Source organism: Dipodomys spectabilis, unplaced genomic scaffold (genome assembly GCF_019054845.1).
Source record: "Dipodomys spectabilis isolate Male_0828 unplaced genomic scaffold, ASM1905484v1 ptg000138l, whole genome shotgun sequence".
NCBI lineage: Eukaryota > Metazoa > Chordata > Mammalia > Rodentia > Heteromyidae > Dipodomys > Dipodomys spectabilis.
The window spans coordinates 9,977,534-9,999,645 of NW_024870815.1; the positions used below are offsets into that span (position 1 = coordinate 9,977,534).

General features: G+C 38.1%; 1 protein-coding gene across 1 annotated transcript in view; it reads left to right on the plus strand.

Annotated features, from left to right (window-relative positions):
• Positions 1 to 22,112, plus strand: part of Ghr (growth hormone receptor) — a 238,063-nt gene that overhangs the window by 191,516 nt on the left and 24,435 nt on the right. Inside the window, exons 4-5 of the mRNA XM_042690566.1 lie at positions 19,735 to 19,864; positions 21,401 to 21,451. Of these exons, the coding sequence (XP_042546500.1) occupies positions 19,735 to 19,864; positions 21,401 to 21,451 (181 nt within the window). The remainder of the gene's footprint in view (positions 1 to 19,734; positions 19,865 to 21,400; positions 21,452 to 22,112) is intronic.

The window sequence follows — 22,112 nt, forward strand, 5'->3', positions numbered from 1 at the left end:
AAATAAAAATAAATGCCCTGTGCCTGCCCCACACACCTATTTTCTACATACCCATGTTAACCTTTTATTTTTAAATCATTCTTTGTTCTCCTATATAGTCCAAAATAATGACTTCGTGTGAAGAGTTTTAATTTAAAAAGTACTTAGCTTATCCTATAGTGTCTTTCTGCTCTGATGTCTGATAATCACGTTGTTTCATGTTTATGTCATGAGAAGATACCTCTTCTTTAAATCCTTTAAGGATGAAAGCACTTGGAGACTTGTAAGAAGAGGTCTGTATCTTGGAGCTGTGCACCTGAACATATAACAGACCACATACACATAAGGAAGTTGGGGAAGCAGAGTAGAATGAAAAGAAGTGTCTGAAAGGAACTTGGTAGAGCACACTGTCTAGCTAGTGCAAGACTCTGAGTTAAATCCTAAGACTTCCAAGAAGGAAGCAAGGGAGGAAGGGAGGAAGGAAGGAAGGAAGGAAAGAAGGAAGGACGGAAGGAAGGAAGGAAGAAAGGAAGGAAGGGAGGGAGGGAGGGAGGGAGGGAGGGAGGGAGGGGAAAGGGAAACTATACTCTGTGATGATGTTATGGATAGATGTAGTTGTTTCCCAAAGATTTGTATGTTGGAAACTTTGTCCCCAGAGTAGGATGTCATGTCCTGCCTGTAGTATGTTTTTGTATGCTTACCCATTCCTTGTTCTCTGGTTAGTACTCACCCTCTGATGGGCAGGAAAAATATTCTAAAAAGATGTATCATATTGTCCTACCTGCCCAGAAGTCAGCACAAAATTGTGGCAGTTCACCACTAACAGCTTTGTAACCTACTATGTGTTAGGAGGAACTGCAATAAAATGGAAAGCATACATGAAAAATCTTCTTCAGTAAAGTGTAAAAGCATACAATAGTTTAATGTTCTTGGAAACTTACTTTGTAGTAGTAGTATGTGTAATTTCATTTTGTTTTCAGTCTTCTAATTAACTGTATCCACCATATGAGCCATCTAGTGTAATGGAATGTGTTGGCTGCACTTGGGATTCTTTTTGGCTTTTTGTTATTAGTCTCGTAAGAACTTGTCTTTCTTACCACTGTGACCCTAAAAATGGTCTTACTATTGCATCGTAGAGTTTAGGGCTTAAGATTGAGGTTGATTTGCTCCTTCTAAGTGGGACTCTTGAACACTGGGTATGTGTTGGCAACTGGTGGTAATGTAATAAGTGTATAATAGGAATAGTCAAAAGATGTCATTGGTGGTTACATCAAAAGTATATAATAGTAAATTCAAGAGGTGATGTCAATTTAGCCAGCATGATTGTCACCTCATGGAAACAGTGAAGCATTCAGCTTAGCCTTATACCAGCCATGTAATCATGGGCAACTCATTTCTCTTTGAGACATCATTTTGTTATATAAAATGAAAGTGTAGATCTAGACGGCCTGCAGCTCTGAGAGTCTGTGACCTCATATAAGCTCTTTTTTTCTTTTTTCATCTTTGCTAAAGTCATGTTCTCAGGATCCTCTTTTATATATGAAATGGATGTCACTTTTCTAGCTCTTCTGTGTAATTTATTGTTTGGGTATGGAAAAAAAGAAGTAAGCAGAAATCCTGACTTGGAAGAGTCAGTATGGATCTAACCTCTTTACTCACAATGGAAATTTAAAGTCTATTCTTGTAAATAGCCAGTTTCCCAAGCTGTGTTCTCATTTTTGCATGTCTCTCACCAGAAATTCTCCACAGCATTCTAAGTCAATTATAGCTTATATTGATGTTTTCCTTTATCTATAGCTGACCCGGTATATCCTAAAATATTTTATTTTCAACTTGTTTATTATATGCTCATCTTGTCTCCAGCCAGACCGAAGGCTTCTCAAGGCATGCATTGTCTTTAGTTTCTCATTTCTGTGAGGGAATCTGGCACTGTAGAGAATGCATGTGGTTCTAATAATGAAGATGTTTTTCTCATTTGCTTCATATAACTGAGGGTAAAAGGTAAAGGATGAGTCCACACAGGACAGTTAATCTCTAGGCTCTGGTCTCTACCCTATCCAATAGTTCATACTGATAAATCTTTGAACCTAATGACAAAAAAATTCCTCACCATAAAGATAAAACCAAAAGATACAGACAGCATAGCATAGGGGGAGTAAGCTTCTAAGTGAGAAGGATCTGGTTTCACATTCCAGCTTTTGCTACTTTTCTAGCTTTGTGTTTTGCTAAAAAGTCTCTTTCTGAAGCTAGGTTTCCTCATCTGTGAAATAAGGGTTGCATTATTGTTTGTAGATGAAGTGAGAATATACATGGCAAAGATATAGCACATCGTAGGAAGTCACTTGCTGTAATTAAAAAGGACTTCCATGCAATATCCAAGTAAATATTCTTGCTTATCTATGATAAAAATTAATCAAGCATGTGATCAGAACATGTATAGCTATCACACTATTATGATTGTGTGATGCATTCTCTGATAGCAGTGATCCTGGCCAGGGATGACTTTGTCCCCTAGAAAACATCCATCGGTGACTGGAGACATTTTAATTGTCACACTGAGAACTGATACTGGTGTCTAGTAGGTGGCGATTAGGAATGTGGACTTGCATTCCACAATGCACAGGACAGCATCTCTAAGAATTCTTCAGTCCAAAATATGAGCAGTGCCGAGAATCGAGACACCCTACCATAGAACCTAAGGAGTCTAACATTTCTGACCTGAAAATTGCTTTATACACTGACTGCATGAATATGAAAGAAGTTTGCAATTTGCTAAGTTCTAAAGATATTTGCCTGGTCTTGAGTTCAGATTCTCCATGTGAGGCATTCTTTTAGGCTATGGCATTGAAATATACAAAGCCTACTCTGTTTCAACAATTTCTTTAGTTTTCAGTGATGAAGGCTTCTGGATCTATCCTGTAGAAATGGTGAGTTTGTTCTCCCCTAATGTCCGTAGTGGCTCTTTGCTAAAAAACTCTAGCCATCTTCCATTCAAATCATCAGATTTTTTTTTTAACTTTGTCAGCAACAGTGTAGACTAGTGTTTTGCTTTCCTTTTATACATGGGAAAGCTGAGGATAAGAACATTTTCTCAATCTTGGTAGCCAATTGCACAGCTAGGACTCAAACCCAAATCCATATTGCCTAGAAAGGCCTAGCTTCGAAACAGAGAAACAGAAATCGGTTTGCTATAAAGGAAATGAGGTTGAAACCATTGAGAAGACAAAGGACTCTGCTCAGGAAAGGTGAGATTCTGCTAAAAGGAGTTTTGGTGTCCATGAACTAGATGAAAACATCGCCACTGGCCCACAAGCGGTGGACTCACTGAAATGGGTCTGAGCACACTGCTGTTACATATATTTTTCCAATTCAACAACTTTTTCCTGGTTCTTTTTTAAGCCTAAGGCTTAAAAAAAGGGTTAATTTTCATGAGTTTTTATTATTTGATTGGCATATATTTAATTGCGCTTAGTAAAGGGTTTCATCATGACATGTCCATTCATGCATTTAATGAACATCAATATTAATCCCATATATTATTTCCTTCCTTTTTCCTCTACCATCTTCCAAGACCCCATATCCTTTTTTTCTCTTTGTCTCTTTAAAATGTTGTACAAAGGAGTCATCATTCAACAAAGCAGTTTATGACTACAATGCACCTGGATCAATGTCAACCATTTCAACATTTTCACCCATCCTCCCAACCCACCCCTTCCTTCACTTTTCTTACATTTGTAGGATAAACATTGAATTTTTTATTGCATTCTCCCTTGCTTCTTTCCTTCATTCATCTATACCTCTTCCCCTTGACCGCACCACACCCCTTTCAAATACCCATCTCCTGATGTTCATTTTGTTAAACTTTGATACTTTTTCTTTCTATGGAATTATACTGTTGGACTTGTTCCTTTTAAATAAGTTTTTCCTTTTAAGTAAGCTCTACTGTGGAAACCAATAGAAATATAATGTAACTACATATAATTTTTAAATTATAATGGCCACATTAGAAAGTCAAAGAAACCAATGAAGTTTATTTTTTAAAAACATTACTTATTTAGCCCAATACATACAAAATATTATCAGCACAAAGAAATCGGTATAATGAATCTAATAGAAACTATTGATGAAATATCTCACATCACTTTTTCAGAAAAACTACAAAATCTAGTGAATATTATAATTTCGCAGTGCATCTTGATTGGGTCAGTAAATTGTCAACAATTGAAAACTGAAATGTAGGTTGGGGACATAACTCAAGTATAGAGCACTTGCCAAGCTCAAGCACAGGCTCTGTATTCAATCCCCAACACTAAAGGAAAAAAAAAATAGCAGTCTACAAAAACTATTTTTCCTTGTTTCTAAGGAAAAAGTTGCATACCATATTGAACAACACTAATCTACAGTTAACTCAGAATGTGGTCTACAGAACAGCATCCAAAAACTTGTCAAAAATGAACATTTTCAGGCCCCACTACTCAGTCTGTGTTTTAATAAGGCCTCTAAGTGATGTGTGTACATGTTAAAGTTTGAGAAGCCTATCTCCAACAAAGAGATCCACAGCAGGATCATGTGAGTGAAATCACTGGGAGGGCTTAGGAAATTGCAGGGCAGTGGTGCCAGGGTTGGTATTAAAGATGTGCTTTCTTGAAGAATTTCCCACAAAGGCAACCATAACTATTCTGTTAAGACTGATGCAGAGCCAGCCTGGAGCCTGGAGTTGGCTCTGCTCCCGGGATCTACAAGCAAATATCCAGTACTAACTTCCATGACACCACAATTAAGGCAGCTGCCCTTGTATCACACACACACACACACACACACACACACACACACACACACACACACACACACACACACACACACACACGAAATTCAATTTTAGAGCCCCTGAACACAGCCGTAAGCTTGTTTCTGATCCACACAAATGGAGCCAACTTCTTGGGAGATACCAGATCACCCATAGATAGGATTCGTGATGTCTACTGAATTGCCCTCCTCTGAGAGCTAAACATAGACAACTTGGTGTACTTATCCAGTCCTTGTGACCACCCTCACACACACCAGACCCCCCACTAGTGTTTGCTGCTTCATCTTGCTAATCCCTATTTGGTTTGTTTTTCTCAGGACCTGTGTGACCTGCCAATAGATGTGTTTAATAAATTTGTTCTACTAATTGAACATAGAAGCTCATTGTTTTAATGCAGCGGTCCTCAACCTTCGTTGCACATTGCAATCACCTGGGGCATTTTGAAAAATACCAATGCTCAGGCATCATACCAAGCTAATTAAATTAGTCCTCTTTCTAGAAGGTATTTTATTAAAGATTTTCCAGGTGATTATGATGTGCCCCCAGAGTTAAGAACCATTGCAATAGTCCAAGGAAAAAGAGACCTCAGCAAGCTGCCAGATGTCCAAGTCAGTGTTTCTCAGTCTGTAATGTGCCTATAGGTAGATAATCAGAATCACATTAATAATTCAGATTCTGACTCAGTAACCATAGAGGTAACAAACCCTAACTTCATAGATAGATAGATAGATAGATAGATAGATAGATAGATAGATAGATAGATACCACATTATGGTGGTGTTTGGCATATTTCCATCTCAAGCAAACTGATATTCTCTAATCACCACACCTGAAGTCCCCTTTGACACCTTCCTCTGTCCCTCTGAAAGTCTGGCTGATGCTCAGTTCTGAGTAACCATCACTTCTAATTTCCCAAAGCAGTTCCTTGTAAGTGCTTTCTATTGTATAGTACGTCTGCATGCAAATGCGTAATTTCCTCTATCCTATTATAGCTCTTCAAAGGTAGAATTCATATAAGATATTATCATGCTCACTTTACACAAAAATACTGCATCAATACTTGTTGTTTAAATACAGAGTATTTGGTGTGAATGGTGCAAAAAAATCCAAAAGACATACAACTGTAAGATAGTATTCTTTGTTGAAAACAAAATTTAGACAGGCAAGGAAGGAGGGATGGTTGGGGCTTTTGAATTTTATATTAACATAGGAGGTCTGTGTTTAAACTTTATAAAGCTATTTTGTAATTTATTAGCGAAGTAAATGTAAATTAATGCAATTTAATGGTAAAGTATTTATTTGGAACAGAGCACTATTGACATTTGGGGCCAGATGGCTGATGCCATGGCCCCATCTTGGCGCCCTGTAAGATTTTCATGGTATCCCTGGTCTCTACCCACTCTATATGAATGTCAACGTTTACTCCTAGTCTTGACAACCAACCAATAGTTGCTCCATTCATTGCCATATGTCTCCTGGCAGAGATATTCTCCTAGCTGAGAACATCTGATTTGGACAACAGAAGTGTGATGCAGCTGCCTTACTGGACCAAGATATACCTTAGTCTTTTCATGAAAATAAATAATGTCCGTTTAAAAGACGATAAGATATAGTCTGCCAAACATGTATATCTACAAATATTAAGAGAAAAATAAGTCTGGATGTGGTGGCTCAGAACTATAAACCCAGCTACTCAGACAGCAGAAGTAGGCAGATCACCATCCAAACTCATTCCATGGCAAATACATGGAACCCTCTCTGAAACGTTACAGAAGCACAAAAAGAGCTAAGGCTCAATTGGTAGAGTATTTGCCCAGTAAGCACAAGGCACTGGGTTCAAACCTCCATATCACCAAGAAGAGAGATAAAAAAATGTTCTCTGTTCTTCTTTTAGAGATCAAATACATATAAATCATATTATCTTCGCTCTTGCTGCGTCAGTCATTCTTTTACAAATGGAGGTGTACTCTGCCCCAAAAGCATTTTTTAAATCTGAATATGGTCATTACAAAAGACTGTTCTGTTGCATGTGAAACTTCAAGCCTTAGAAATGAGGTTACATAAAAGGGTATACCATCATCAATTAGAATTAAATGGCCTCAAGAAAATTACAAGAAAAGAATAAAGTCTTATTGGTTTCTTCTGGCAGTAGACGGCTCCTTTCAGACCTCGTTAGGTTTGGCTTTTTCAGGGACAGAGACTTGATTTTGGCAAAGTGCTGCTGTACTTCACTGCTGCTGTACTTGTTCTGGAAGGTCCTACCATTCCTAGCTAAGGACTTGACATGTGAAAACCAGTTGAGAGGCTCCAGAGGTAGTAAGCAGGATACCTTCTGATACTCCGAAGAGAAAAGATGATATGACCCTTAATTCTTTCTTTTAAAAAAAAGAATTAAATAGTACCCATTAAAATCACTGGGGAATTTTTCAAAGCTCAATGTGATTAAATTGGCCATCACTTAGACTGAAATAGGATTTTTCAAGATAGAATACAAGCATCGACATTTCTTTAATTCCTCAGGAAATTCCAACATGTACATGTTATTTTTCTCTGCACACCCAGTACCAGCTAGTGGTTTTCAAGAATTTTTTCCTTAAAAAAAAAAAAAGAAAACAAAATGGCAAGCCCATTTAGAAATGTTTAAACTGAGTTTCCTTGAGTATATTATCATATAACCAATAGATCTAGTAGTATTTTTTCTGCAGTGAGCTACAAATCCCTACTTTTGTGATGATGACAGGCCCAAATAAATGGGCCTACCTGCCTGCCTGCCTGCCTTCCTTCCTTCCTTCTTCCTTTCTCTCTCTCTCTCTCCCTCCCCCCCCCCCCTTTCTTTCTTTCTTGTACTGGAGTTTAAACTTAGGGCTTTGCCCTTGTGAAGCAAACACTCTTATAATTTAAGCCATGGCTCCAGCCTTTTCCATACTTTAGCTGTGCTTCAAATAGGGTCTCTTGCATTTTGCTCAGGCCATCACAGACCATGATCCTCCTGTCCGTACCGCCCACATAGCTGGAATTACAGGCACAGACCACTGTGTGGTGAGAAGGGGTCTTTCTAACTTTGTTGAGAGAAGGTCTCAGTAACTTTTTGCCCAGGCTGGCCTCCAACTGCAATCTTTCTGATCTCCATTTCCTGAGTAGCTGGAATTACAGGCGAGAGTCACCATGCCCAGCCTGAGCAATAACTTTTAAATAAAAAAAAAATTCTGTCCAATCAAGCATATGGAGAATAATCAAAATGACAATATATTTAATATTTTAGCTATATATTAGATTATTTTGAGTTAAAATCCATATGGCAAAAAAGTCACCATTTTATTAATCTTAAAATTAGGTTTTAGTTTATTCCTAACTTTGTGTAAACCATCTATTCTGGTGTGTAAACTATCCATCCTAGAACATTTCCAATACCTCATCAAGGAACCACACAATGAAGTAGAATTACAAATCACTTGTGATTTCCTGTTCACCTCACTTTCTGGTAACCACTTATCTTTCTATTTTGAACAGTTTATGTAAATGAAATAATATAATACATGTCTGTCTTCTTTCACATAGTGAAATAATGTTGCTATGAATGTTTTTTGTAGATAACCCCTGTGTGGATATGTTATCTGTTCTCTTGAGCATCTACCCAAGAGAACAACCAGGTCATAGATTAACTCTGTATTTAGGGGTATCAATTTGTTTGTTTTTTATTCTGTCCTGTTGCTGTTGGTTCTGGTGTTGTTGAAGTTTCAGTTTGGAGACTTGAGGTTGTGTGCTTGTTTGCTTTTGGTAAGGGTTTGATTTTTGAGACAAGGTCTTACTATGTAGCCAAGGCTGGTCTCAAATTCACAATACTCCTGCCTCATACTTCCAAGTGCGAGATTATAGGCATGTATAACTCACACCCAACCTTGTATTTAGTTTGTTGAGGAACCACCAAACTCTTTTTCCACAATGGCTATACTATTCTATGCTCCCACCAGGAGTTAGGGTTCCAGTTATTCTATATCCTCCTACTTTATATACTACTTAAATATATTATCTAGGATGTCCCTTACCTAATCAACCAAAAAAGAAATCCAGCTGAACTTAAAGCTATTGGAGTTTTGTGGAGTTGTCTCTGAAGAAAAAGAAAAGCAAAAACCTGCTATGCAGAATGCATTTTAAAAAAACAATGAAAGTATAGCGATTCCATTTCATAAGTTAGTTGTTCTTCTGGGAATAAATATGTTTTGAAGGGCAAGTTCCTGCCCCATCTTCCCAAAGGCTGTTACTACTGGACCTTTAGATGACTGCTTCATCATGAAACTCATCCATGTCAACTATAGCTTGGATCCTAAATAGCCCAAAAGGTCCAGTATTAAAGGCTGGTCCTGGGGGGTGGCACAATTCAGGGAGATGGGAAGGTAAAACCCTTTTTATTTGAAGGAACCTAGTGCGAGATCATTGGGAGATGCCATTTAAAGGAGTCATGGGACGACATTTCCTTTCTTTTTCTCTCTTTGCTTTTCTGCTATGAGGAGAGCATTTTTTGCCCCAGCAGTCATTACCACTATGTTGTGCATCCTCAACGCAGGCCCAAAGTAACAAGTCCAATGGGACTGAAAACTAACACTGGGAGCCCAAATAACTGTTTTCTCATTATAAATCAATTACTTTGAGTGTTTTATTATAGAGGTGGAAAGCTGACTAACACATATTCACTTAGATTTTTTGAATTTTTATTATCTTTAAATAGTCGTACAAGGAGTTTCAACTCAATGTGCCAATTTATGTGCACAATGCAGCTTGATTAATGTCCTTGCTTTCATCATTCTCTCCCGTCTCTTCCAACCCACTCTTCTTTTCTAGTTTCCTTAGTTCCATCTTCACATATGTACTTGGGTACCATCAATCAAGTGCATTTAAGAGAATCAATGCCTAAAATCTAGAAGAGAGAAACTTCTAAATCGTAGAAGAATATGACTTATCCAACTAAAACAATTAAATTAAATAATATGAAAGCCAAAAGTAAACTAAATACACTAGACATGGAAGAAGGAAAGAAGAAAAGGAAAACAATAGATTGATGCCCTTGAGTGTTGAAACCCAGGATAAATTATGTTCAACCACAATTCTAAGGGAAGTTAATATAACACATTTAATAAAGAAAGCTTTCTATGAAACTACATAAAACAAGAAGAACAAAAAAAAAAAGATGTGAGTTGTGGAAAAGTTAAATGATACATACCTGAGGTAGAACCCTCTTCCTCCTGATTCTACAATATAAACGAGCTATCCACATCGCCTGTGTACAGAGCTGTATATACAAATGCTATGCAGACTTTTCTAAGAAACTCCAAGTTCAGTTGATATCACATTCATGTTAAATTAACTGAAAATGTAGACTATATCTTTATGTAGGTCAGCCATACAATTTTTTAAATGCACCAAAAATTTATTTTACAAAACTTAGTAGTATTCAAAATACTTTTATTTTTTGTCAGTTGTGAAGCCTGAACTCTGGGCCTGGGCGCTGTCCCTCAGCTCTTCAGCTCAAAGCTAGTCCTCTACTGCTTGAGCCACAGCGCCACCTCCGGCTTTTTCTGCTTATGTGGTGCTAAGGAATCAAACCCAGGACCTCATGCATGTGAGGCAAGCAGTCTACCACTGCTCCACCTTCCCAAGCCCCAAAATACTTTTTTTTTAAGTAAGAAGGGGAACAACAGAATGGTGAGACAGAGGACAAGGGAGGAACCAATGCCACAGCGATACATACAAGATAATATGTTGGAAATGATCTGTACAACTTGTGGGAGGGTGAAGGGGAGGAAAGGTAGGAGGAAAATGAAGGAAAGGGTAACAAGTTTGACAAGAAATATACCTTACTCAAGTAATTGTAAGCCCTCTGAACATCACCTTGACGATAAAAAAAACGGAATGAAAAAAATAAAGGAAGGACAAAGAGTTTGGGGAGAATTTGTGAAGTCCTGCTCTCAGTTCTAAGTAGCAAATTGCTGCTCCATTTTCAGCTGCATTTTTCAATTCCACAGAGAATGAGGAAGGAAAGCAAGTGTGAACAGGAATTCCCTACATTTGGTATTTTCCAATAGGAAATGCCTTATGAAACTTTCTGCCAATACCATTACTAGTTTAAAGCCTTTTTGCCAATAACTTATATCATTTTTTTAAATTTGAGCATCTGCTGTTTTATTATCACTTGGCAGGTCCAAGTCCATATATTAAAGAAAAATAAAAACTCTTGACTCTTTTCTAATTTCGTTCTATCTTTTGTTTTCTTTTCTGGCAGTTCTGGGAATTGAAGTCAGAGCCTCTAGATTGCTAAGCAAGCACTGTACCATTTGCACCAAATCTCAAGCTCTAAATGCATTCTTCCACACTATATTTTTATAAGGCAGTTCAATTCCTTTCGTCAATAACGAATCAAATGATTTGCAGATTTATTTGCCCTCTTTTGGTAGACCAACATCCCTCAAGGACCTGGTCTTTGTTGAAGGGATACAGAAGCTGCTCTGAAGTAGAGGATTCATTGAACTCCTGCAGCTCTTCAAATGGAAGAGCACTTTAAAAATGACAAGAGTACTTTGAAAAGGTCCTTGGCCACAAAGCAGTTTCAAGAAAAAGGACTTTTACCAGTTGGGTGAGGAATTCATTCTTCACTACCTAAGTGCATTCTGTGAATGTAGGCCTGCTGGGGACCAAGAACTAAATACACTCAGTGCCCCTCAACAGGGCAGAAAATGTATGCTCAACTTTCTTTTTTTAATTTTTTATTATCTTTAATAGTTGTACAAAGGAGTTTCCTCTTAACAAAGCAATTTATGAATACAATGCATTTTGATTATGTCACCCCTTTCAACATTCACACCTAACCCTTTCCTACCCATCCCTTCCCTCTTTTTAGCTTTGTAAGCTATATGTTGAATTCTTGACTCTTTGGAGCTTTGTAGGCTATATGTTGAATTCTTGACTGCATTTTCCTGCTCTTCTCCTCTTCAGTTGCCTGCCCCTTTCTCCTTAATCCACCATCCATCTACCCTTTTCAAGTACCAGCCTCCTGGTGTTTATTTTGTTGAATTTTGACTTGCCTTTCCAAAGAATTACACTATTTGAGTCCTCCCTTGAAGCTACTATATTTCAGTTAATACATTTATATACACTTGCATACTATGGGAAAAGGTAAAGTTGCAAAAATACAATTCAATCACCCAGGCTATTCTGTTCAGGATGGCTTTTGCTTAGAAGGTAAGAGTTGATGGATTATTGTTAAGAGAACTCAAACTTACCAAATCCTAATGCTGAACTATTCCTGTTCAATATGCTTTTTCTGAAAAGAGTATTACCAGCAAACTGATATAGCTTCTACTATGATTTGAGTAGCTTTCGAAAGGTTTCAAAGAGCTCCAGGATCCAGCCACACAGTGTCTGCATGGGTCACTGGTCATTTTTCCTTCTTTATGAGCTACTCCATGTGCTTGGAGCATCTGCTCTGACTCATTTCTCAGGAAAACATTTGGCAGTTACCTGAAACTCAGACCTCCAAGGCTATGACCATGGAGAGTGGAACCGGAAGTCACCTCATGCAGGAAGAAGCTGACCCAACACCAGGATGTATACTTCCAATGCTGCAACTGGTACCAGTGACTTACAATTACATTTTCAGCTAGTACTGCTAGAGTTGAAATCACAGAAATAAATTTCAGATTTAGTGGTGTTCATCATTTGCTCTTCCTGAATTACCAGTTAACACATCCGAGGTTGGTGATCACAACTTACTGTGAGGATAGAAATAATATTCTGTATTAGTAATCATTCTAAGAGCTCTGCACCTATTAGCTCATTTAATCTTTAAATTAATCCCATGATAAACTATTACTACTCCTCTTCAAGCAGATGAGGAAATGGAAGAGGATAAGTAATTTGCCCTAGATTACACAGATTATAAAGGTGGTGGAATTGAATCCCAGGAGTATGGAACCAAATGTTCTCAGCCTCTACCCATCATCAAAAGTTATATCCTGCTTGTTTCTACTAACTATCAAGGCAGCTGTCAAGATAAAGAATTTTTATTGTTCCTAATAAATTATATGATTCTAGGAAAGGAGTTTTGTATGATATACACAACACTGTAACAAAGGTCTAAATATTATCAGCAAAGCCGGGAAGCAACTTAGTGTAGGCTGGGTTCCCCAGCAGCCCTAATTCACTGTGATAATTACTGATCTCCATGCAAAGTTATAAGGAGGTCAACTAATATTTGACCGACATTGTTAATGCTTCTTAAATAAATCTTAGGGAAAAAAGAATTTCAAAAGCAAGTTTCAGTTATGTGAAAAATGGTTTTAATTGATCTTCTCATAATCCTGCCAGCAAAGGAAATAGTCTCACTTTACTTTGTAAGAAGCGCAGACCAATGAAGCTAACAAGATTAGCTTCATGTACAGTATACATGTACTGTAAGTGATGGCCATCAGTAAATCAGTTGATAAGATTGGAAGTAACATCAGTTAAAAATTTACATATACTAAATGGGAAGAAGAAAAAAGGGAGAGGGAGAGCAGGTGGGAGGGAGGGAAGGAAGGAGATTCCTTTAGAAGCAATAACTTCCTTCTGTCATCACAGAATCATGTTCATAGACTTGCTCATCGAAACATTTAGGATCGGGGCTGGGAAGTTGGCTCAGTGGTAGAGCGCTTGCCTTGCATACATGAGGCCCTGATTTCGATTCCTCAGCACCACATAAGCAGGAGAAAAAAAAAGCCAGAAGTGGCGCTGTGGCTCAAGTGGTAGAGCGCTAGCCTTGAGCTGAAGAGCTGAGGGACAGTGCCCAGGCCCACAGTTCAGGCCCCACAACCAGTCCAAAAAGAAAAGAAAAGAAACATTTAGGATCATGCCCATCCTATTCTATAATATTGCCCAATCCAAATTCAAAAAGTGAAATACGAAGACTTTTAAATCACTGCTATAGTGATACTGGTCAATCAACATAGTGGAGGAAATGAACTGATTGCTTGAACCATCATGCCTTGTTCATTACTTGTGGAAGGAACATTACAGTTTCACCATACTTGGCTTTCACTCATGTGCTTATGCAATTCTCAGAACATATGAAAGCTATTTCAGTTGACAATAAGTATTTCTTCATTTTGGCTTATGGTCAATAACAACCATTCTTTCTCTGGAAGTAGAGATACTGAAAATGCGGTTGACTGGTCTTTCCTTCTAAAACTGTCCTTGATTGGCTGAATATGCAAATTTCTTAGCCAAATCCAAATCCAACATCATAGGCCAAAAGCTGTTTGGTCCATTGTGCTTTTTTATTCATTGCATTATTTCCCTTCTCATTTTTCATGTATATATAAACACGTTCTCTAGTAGGTCTTATAATTCCTTTCATCATTTCCATTATAAAACACTATAAATCATTTCAATCATGAATAATATTCTATACTTTTTTAATATGTCTTTATATCAGTTTGATTCAGTGGATTTTCTTTTTTTTTTTTTTTTTTTTTTTCAGTGGATTTTCTTAGTCATGTTTTGCTTTATTTTCTTGGCAGTGGCCACCTTAACTAAAAGAAGATTTTCAACCTGTATTTTGTTATACTTTGTTCAAGTGGCAAGGTTTTCTGTTCAAGTTCCCACCCCATACATGTTAGCTAAACACCCTATTTTCTGCTCAGGAGTAATCATTAGTGTCTGGGCCTGTTGGTAACAGTTGGTCTTCAAGACTCAAGATGGATACTGCATGCCTTCTGCTCCACAACCTGAGCTCTCTGAAAGCCGTCCTTCCCTCAAAGTGTGCTTTCCTTCCACTTGACTTTCTCCTCTTTCTCCTTCGCCCCTCTCCTCAAGTCCCCAGCCAACTTTGGGAACTTCTGTATGATTCTAGTTGTTTTTTTGTTTCTGCTGTGTTGTGAGTGGAGAATAGAAAAGCATCTCAGTGGATAGAGAAGAGAGTAAAAACTCAAATTTATTGTCAATATATAACAACTAGTGATGTCCTTCTTTTGGTATCTGAACAAACATCTTTGTCTAAGGGAAGAGAAACTGGGCAGTAAGAGGAAGAAGTTAACTTCAACCAAACTAAGGGATCTGATCTCAGGTTAGTCATGATCATACCAAGATGACACATTTCAACCCACAATCTGCTCCCCCTGACACTGTCTCTCTGTCATTGCAGGAACATCAAACTTTATCAAACTTTATGCCTTTCATTTAGAGAAAGTCATCTCAGGCTTCTGAACAAATTACATAATAATAATGTAACACCTTATTTGTAGTCTTGTGGGTATTTGGACAGAATTATCATTCAAATGTACCTATCTCTCTTTCTCATTCTCTCTCTCTCTCTCTCTCTCTCTCTCTCTCTCTATATATATATATATATTACATTTAAAATATTCACTAAGTATTCACTATGAAACAGGATTATTCTCTTCTAAGATGACAATATTCGTACCCTGTCTACATCATCTTGATGAGGTAACCAAGATTCTAATAAAGTTTTCAGGCACAGGTAAAAGGTGTTCCTTTTAAGATTATATCAGTATGTCCCAGACATGACAAACCTCAAGAGAACACTAAGAGCTGGCCTTTAGGAATATTTCTAACCATAATAGTGCTAAGTGAAACAAGCAGTTGCTACTGTCCTGTGCTTCTCACTCACTTTCTCACACTCTCTGTATGCATTCCATTTGCTGAGAAAAGTGGCATATGTCATTCTTGAACACTGTTGTCCAGTTCTAATCTATTAGATTCATTTGTTTTTTGATCAATGGCATTCCAGTATTTAATACAGTTAATAATATTCTCTACTGTTATCCAGTTGATTCATCAACTGAATCCCCTCCTGCAGCCCCTGTCATAGACCGCCAAGTGTCAGCCATGGCTGTGGTCTCATCTGCCGGCAGGACAGGGAGGACTGATTTGCTGGTCACTCACGTGGCTGTTGGCAGAAACCAATTGCTCAGTGTTGTTAGATGGAAGCCTCCTCTTCTTGCTGGATGCTGACCAGAGACCAGCCTTTCTCACCAGATTCTCACCATGGCAGCTGCTAGTTTCACAGGATTCAGTAAAAGGGTGGGTCTACTAACAAGAAGGAAGTCTCATTCATTTGTAACCTAATCAATGGGATGACATTCCCTTCATGCTACCATAGTCTGTTGATTAGAAGCTATGTAATTCAAAGGAGAGGAAATATATAAAGCTGTAAACAAGTCAGGAGTCATCAGGGCCATAGGCGGGTGGGGGTCAGCTAGAACATTTGACACCACCTATCTGGCCATAAAAGAAAGAGAAAGGAAAACAGAGAAGAATGGTGTAAGATGAGAAAAAGAAAGGGGAAAAGTAGGTAAAAGGTAGAGAAAGGAGAGAAAAACCCAAAAACAAAACAAAACAAAAACCACTTCTTTACACTATGTTTCTATCAGAGTTCTACATTCAGGTACAATTTCCATCACTTTAACACTACAACCATGAATTTCCTATTTATTTAGAGTGAGAGGAAGCAATGTGAGTTTTCTACACATCTGGAACTGGAAGGAAACAGGAAACATAAATACTAAGAATACTAAGCTTAAGCAAAATGACTTTTTTGATTTTTTTTTTTTTGATCTAGCAAAGCTTTTCTTTCCTCTCTGTTTCAAGTTTGGGATTGGCTTATCATTGTTGTCATCATGTGACAAGAATATCACAGGGGAAGTTTGGGAACCTAGTTAGTGTTTATACTTGAAGTTATCCAGTGGTTCAATTCCGTAGTTCAATTCAAATGCTCAAATTATGTATAGGTTCTGTGCATTACTGCTACCAGTTATCTATGTCATTTAGTTGTAACAGTTTATAATCATGTGTCATCTGTTCCCGTCTCCCTATTGAGAAAACTAAGGCTTGAGCCAGACCTAGGATTTGAGCATGAATTCTAATGGAGTGCTTTTCTTCTTCGCTCTGTAGAAATGAAGTTAAGATGTGAAACATCTTAACATTAAACAGGTGTTTTCAATTTTAGCTAGAAGTGAAAAGGAAGTTTTTCAGGTACTTTGTAGTATTAAAAAGGGGGGGGGGGCGCTAGCACACAAAATATATGGTGTTATGGTATTATCACTCTATTTATTTGTAACATCTCACAGGCTTAAATAATGTTTTGCTCTAAGAATGGTTATTAAACACTGACCACATAAAAATGGCTGACCATTTGCCTTTATAACCAAGGCAGATCCTATCAATGCCCCATAACTTTGTAAATTTCTCAGATTATTCAGGAAAAGGAGAATATCTTTGACCATAGAATATTATAAGAATAAAAAATCCTGCCTCTAAGGAAGGAGGGGTGATTGAGGCTTAAAACAGGCCTGAAGGAAGCTCAGGCTCTTTGACTCTGCTGAACACAGAAGAACTTTCATATAAGAATCCCCTCTGTATCCGAATTAAGCATTTGTTCTCCAGAGCAATGGAGAAGCAGTATGAGAGCAGCCATGAGATAGTACTATCTTAGAACTGCACACCTTGGATGACACTCTCTGCCTGTATGTCCTGGCCTTCCAGTCAGCCTAACTGCTTCTTCATTCACATAGAAAAAGAAAGGAAAGAATTACCAGATATTTGGGAGAAGTCTGAGATCCATAAAGAAAAACCAAGACAAACAAGAGGAAAACACGGCCTGATGAAAACAGAAAATTCAAAGGAGAAAAGGGAAATTTACAAATAAAAATGCTAAAATTCAAAAACAAATCCTGCCTTCAGTATATCCTTCTAAGGCTTTGTCTGAAGCTCAGCAAGATTCTTGTTTCTGACCATGCTATTTAAGACAACAGATTTGCTTGAATAATACATCTGTCCCCTTCACTGTATTAATTTGTATATGCATGGACTGCAAGCCCTAGCATCGCTTCTTACCCTGGTTATTTGTCTACAGACGATTTCTCCTCCCTCAATTCCACTAAAATGGAAACTTCCCAAGCTCCAAGTCCTCATCAGTTTTGTTCATTGCTCTAGCCCTAAAACAAGCATACTATAAGATTATTACTTAATAAATGTTTGTTCAATGAATGGCTAAAAATAGGCTTATGTTAAAGACTCATAATATCCCTGACCCTTATGAGTTTTTTGACAACCCAAAAAAAAGTATTTTTGGGTTCAGAATACCAAGTATGCATCTGGATTTAGGAATCCGGATTTTATTTTCATGTGTGTGTTTGTAAATGATTTATGTTTAAGTTATCTCTTAAAGTACTTATAAAAAACTGTTTGTCTCTCTAAAGACCCAAAATGACTTTTAGGCCCAAGAACAAATACGTTAAGTTTCCAATTGGAGTGGTACTTAATTCTATAAAGAGCAGAGAAAATTAAAAGAAAGAAGAGGGGAAAAGAAAGAAAATAGCCACTGATATCAGAACATAGAACATCGACTGCTCCAGCCTTGTGTGTTGCATGTCTGTAGCTGCTAGCTTCATCAATGCAGAGGGACTTGGTCTAACATCCTGACATTAGGAGGGACTTTTCCCCTCCCAAATTAGAATTGACATGCATATATATATGTTGTTTAGAAGCTTCTACTTAATGACTTTATTTGGCTGTATATTCTTTTTTTTTTTTTTTTTTTTGCCAATCCTGGGACCTGAACTCAGGGCTTGGGAACTATCCTTGAGCCTCTCTGTGCTCAAGGCTAGCACTCTACCATTTGAGCCACAGCACCACTTTCGGCTTTTTCTTGTATGTAGTACTGAGGAATCAAGCCCAGGGCTTCATGCATGCAAGGTAATGACTCTACCACTAAGCCACATCCCCAGGCCTTGGCTGTACATTGTTAAAGATTCTTTTAAAAGAACACAAACATAAGTGACTTTTTAATTAAAACTCTACATGAAGGAAAACATCACTGTAGCAGATGTGATGGGTAGACAATAATACCCTTTATCCTAGGCACGCTTAAATTCCTGCCTGGGCAAAGACACCAGCCCATGAGCAGGTATGGCCTAGAAGTGCACAGAAATTAACATCTCTAATGCAGTCTTCAACAGGGGGTGCTGGATTGCGGATACATGCCCATGCCTCCAGTCCTGCTCAACAGTGGAGAAACACATTGTACAGAGATTTGGGGGGGGGGGGTGGGGGGAGATCCCAATCAGTTCCTCTGGTAACCAGTTCAGTACCACACACATGATTAGCTGTCCTCCCCACTCTTTTCGCACTCGGACCATTCTCTCCTTTCTAGATCCTGGGGTCATCTTCCAAATGAAAAACCTATACCCAAATACTGATCTGTGCCTTAAGCAGACCTAAGGAATAACACTTGCAATAAAGGTCAGACAGTTTTTCTCTAGTCAAATGCTGACATTAACAAGCATAAACCTTGAGCCAGTGGTCCAGGCATTCAGCTTTTCTAGAAGACATTTGGATCACTTCTTAGATGAGGAACAGGCTGGCTTGATCCCAGTAGGTCTTGGAACATGGGTTTCCTGGGGACCATGAATGTCACACCTGATTTCTTCTTTTTTTCCATGCTTTTGTATTGCTATCATAGAAGTGATGTACAGAGTGGTTACAGTTATATAAGTCAGATAAAGAGTATATTTTTTGCACAATGTCACTCTTCCCTCTCTCTCCCAGATTTTCCCTCCCATTCCGCACCCACAACTTGTATTGTTCACGTTCAACGTAGTGCCTAGTGAGTACCACTGCTGCATTTGTTCATTTGTCCCTCCATTTCTGTGCCCCTCTTTATCCTATCAAAGACAGATAAATGAACAAACAAGAGAAAAGGAAAAGAAAACAAAAACAGCCACAAAGGAAAAAACACAACTCTTGCTTCCATTGCTGGAATTCACTTTGAAAACTTATTTTATCTGATCAGATGCATACAGCTGTTGCACATTGGCATTCTTCCCCAAAGAATATCACCTCCTTTGGTCTCACTGTGGACACACCTGATTTCACTCCTGCCTTTTCTTTTTATTCTACAGATTCTTCTGGGAAGCCAGAGTTCACCAAGTGCCGTTCACCTGAACTAGAGACTTTTTCATGCCACTGGACGGACAAGATTCAGCATGGTTTAGAGACCCCAGGATCCATACAGCTGTTCTATATTAGAAGGTGCAACCTTTCCTGCCTTTCTCATCTCCTCCTCTACGAATTTGTCGATGAATTTTTAGTCTCACACAGTTTAAGAATGGAAGTAACTTATTTTAAATACCTAAAAAAAAAAAATGAAGAGTGTCAGTCCTGAGTATGTTCGTGTGCTTGAGAAAAGGAGTCCCTCCAAGTGGGGGTTTGTGTGTGGGTAAGCATGAGTGTGTGCTTGTGTGTTGGGCATGAGTGTATGTAGAGGGGGACATTTGTGGGGGACTCACAAGTGGTGTGTTAGAGTAGACCAAATGAAGCGAGAGAGAATATGTGCATGCTCAAGGAAAAGGCTGTGAGAACATGTAGTAAGTACCCAGTAAGTAGTAGCTCCTATTCTTATTCTTGGTATATAATGATATCCAAACTCATAGCTATTTATAAATAGAGAGGGACTTAAGTAGGTTTTATTTTCGTGCTCTTCAACAACTCAGAGAGCCAGCTTCACCAAAACAAATACAACTTTATGTATGTTGGCATCATTAACTAAACAGATTAGAGACCAGGCAAAGTAACCTTGTGAGCTAGACTCACCTTAAGAAAGTAGCTGTGTTTTTATTTTATTTTTCAGCCTCTTTCACTAGTTGTCCAAAGGAGCCTCAATTCAACACGAGCTTATGGATGCTGTGTGTTTTGTTCAATGTCATCCTTTCCACCGTTTTCTATCTCTCAACCCCACCCAAGCCACAAGTTACCTGATTGCATGAAAGTAGCTTTTGTTTGTCCTAATTTTCACTTGATTTGGATGTAAGCAAAAAGATAAATCAAGAGATTTATCACAAACACTTACTTGTCCTAAATTTGGCCTCTGAACTTGGAGGGGACTCGGCATGAGTACAAATTGTAGAACTGGGTCAAGGAGGCTCTGGGAAGCATGGAAGAGCTACTCTGCTCTTGGCTTCTCTGCTCTTGGTTTCAAAGGAGATATGCATGTGAACACTTGATATCTCTGCCTCTGTCATATTTTGCACCATGGCCTTGCACACAAGTTACCTTGGCTTTTTAAAAGAAATATCATTTTCTTGCAAGACTGATGGAGAAAATAGAAGGGAGAATGACATGGTTACTTCCCTCCCCACAAGGGTTCCATTTTTTTATTTTATAAGTTTTTTATTGTGATAATACTGTACAGAGGGGTTACAGTTACATGAGCAAGGTAATGAGTACATTTCTTATCAAGCATTGTTGCCTCCCCTTTGTTTTTCCCCTACCATCCCTTCCCTCCCATCTCCTCAACTACAATCCTCCCGCCCCCCTCCCCCCACGGCCTAAATTGTAAAGTTCGTTTTTCAACATAGCATCTTGTACATCTCATTGTTGCAATGGGTCAACCTGTATCCCTTTAAGGCAAGAAAATTATACAATGGAAACAGCTTCCCTTAAAGCATAATTTTTTTTTTATGATTTCTTCTCCAATGGGTTACTTTTATAGGTGGAAAACATTTCTTAGATGTATTCTGATTTTTACTGATAGTCTCCTTTGTGTCCATTGTTCCTTTCACAACACAGTCTGGGCGCAAACCTAAAGCAGTTGACTTCAGAGATTCAGACTACGAGGAAGTAAGTAACTTCTATAAATTGATTTTGGTCATCTGTGTAGAAATTCAACTGAGTCAAGGCAGGTGACTCTTTGTTTTATGAGTCTGCTTGGCTTTTGGTCCAGGTTTAAACATTTAAAAAATAAGTTTTAAATATTTATTCAACTTTGATTAATGTAGAAATTGGAAGTTCTGTTTTGAACTAGCTGTTCTTGATCTATCAAGCTTAAGATGAAGTGATTTAAGTGGTTTGTTCTGTGGAGTTAATGGATTTGGGATAACCTAAACAGAGTTTTTCACACAAGTCTCATGAGAACCAGACTGCCAACATTGCCAAAGTTGAGAAACAGTGAAACTTAACAGAACTAGCCTCCTTACTACAAATCCAAAACTGCTAAACACTATCCTAAATCTTTGGAGCTCTTAATACTTTGAGGCTTCTAACTTTCATACTATCAATTATGCTAAGTACATTTGATATCTCCTCTACTATTACGTGAAAGGCTTATTTCATGGACAGTCCTATTAAACTGTCTGTTTAATTCACTCTTAGTTAGAAGTTAATATCTGACAAAAATTCAATGACTCACCAATCTTTCCTAATCTCTTAAATCTTTTTTTTCTATTTCTCTATACACACATACATATGCCACACACATGATCCTTTCTCTTATCCATTTACT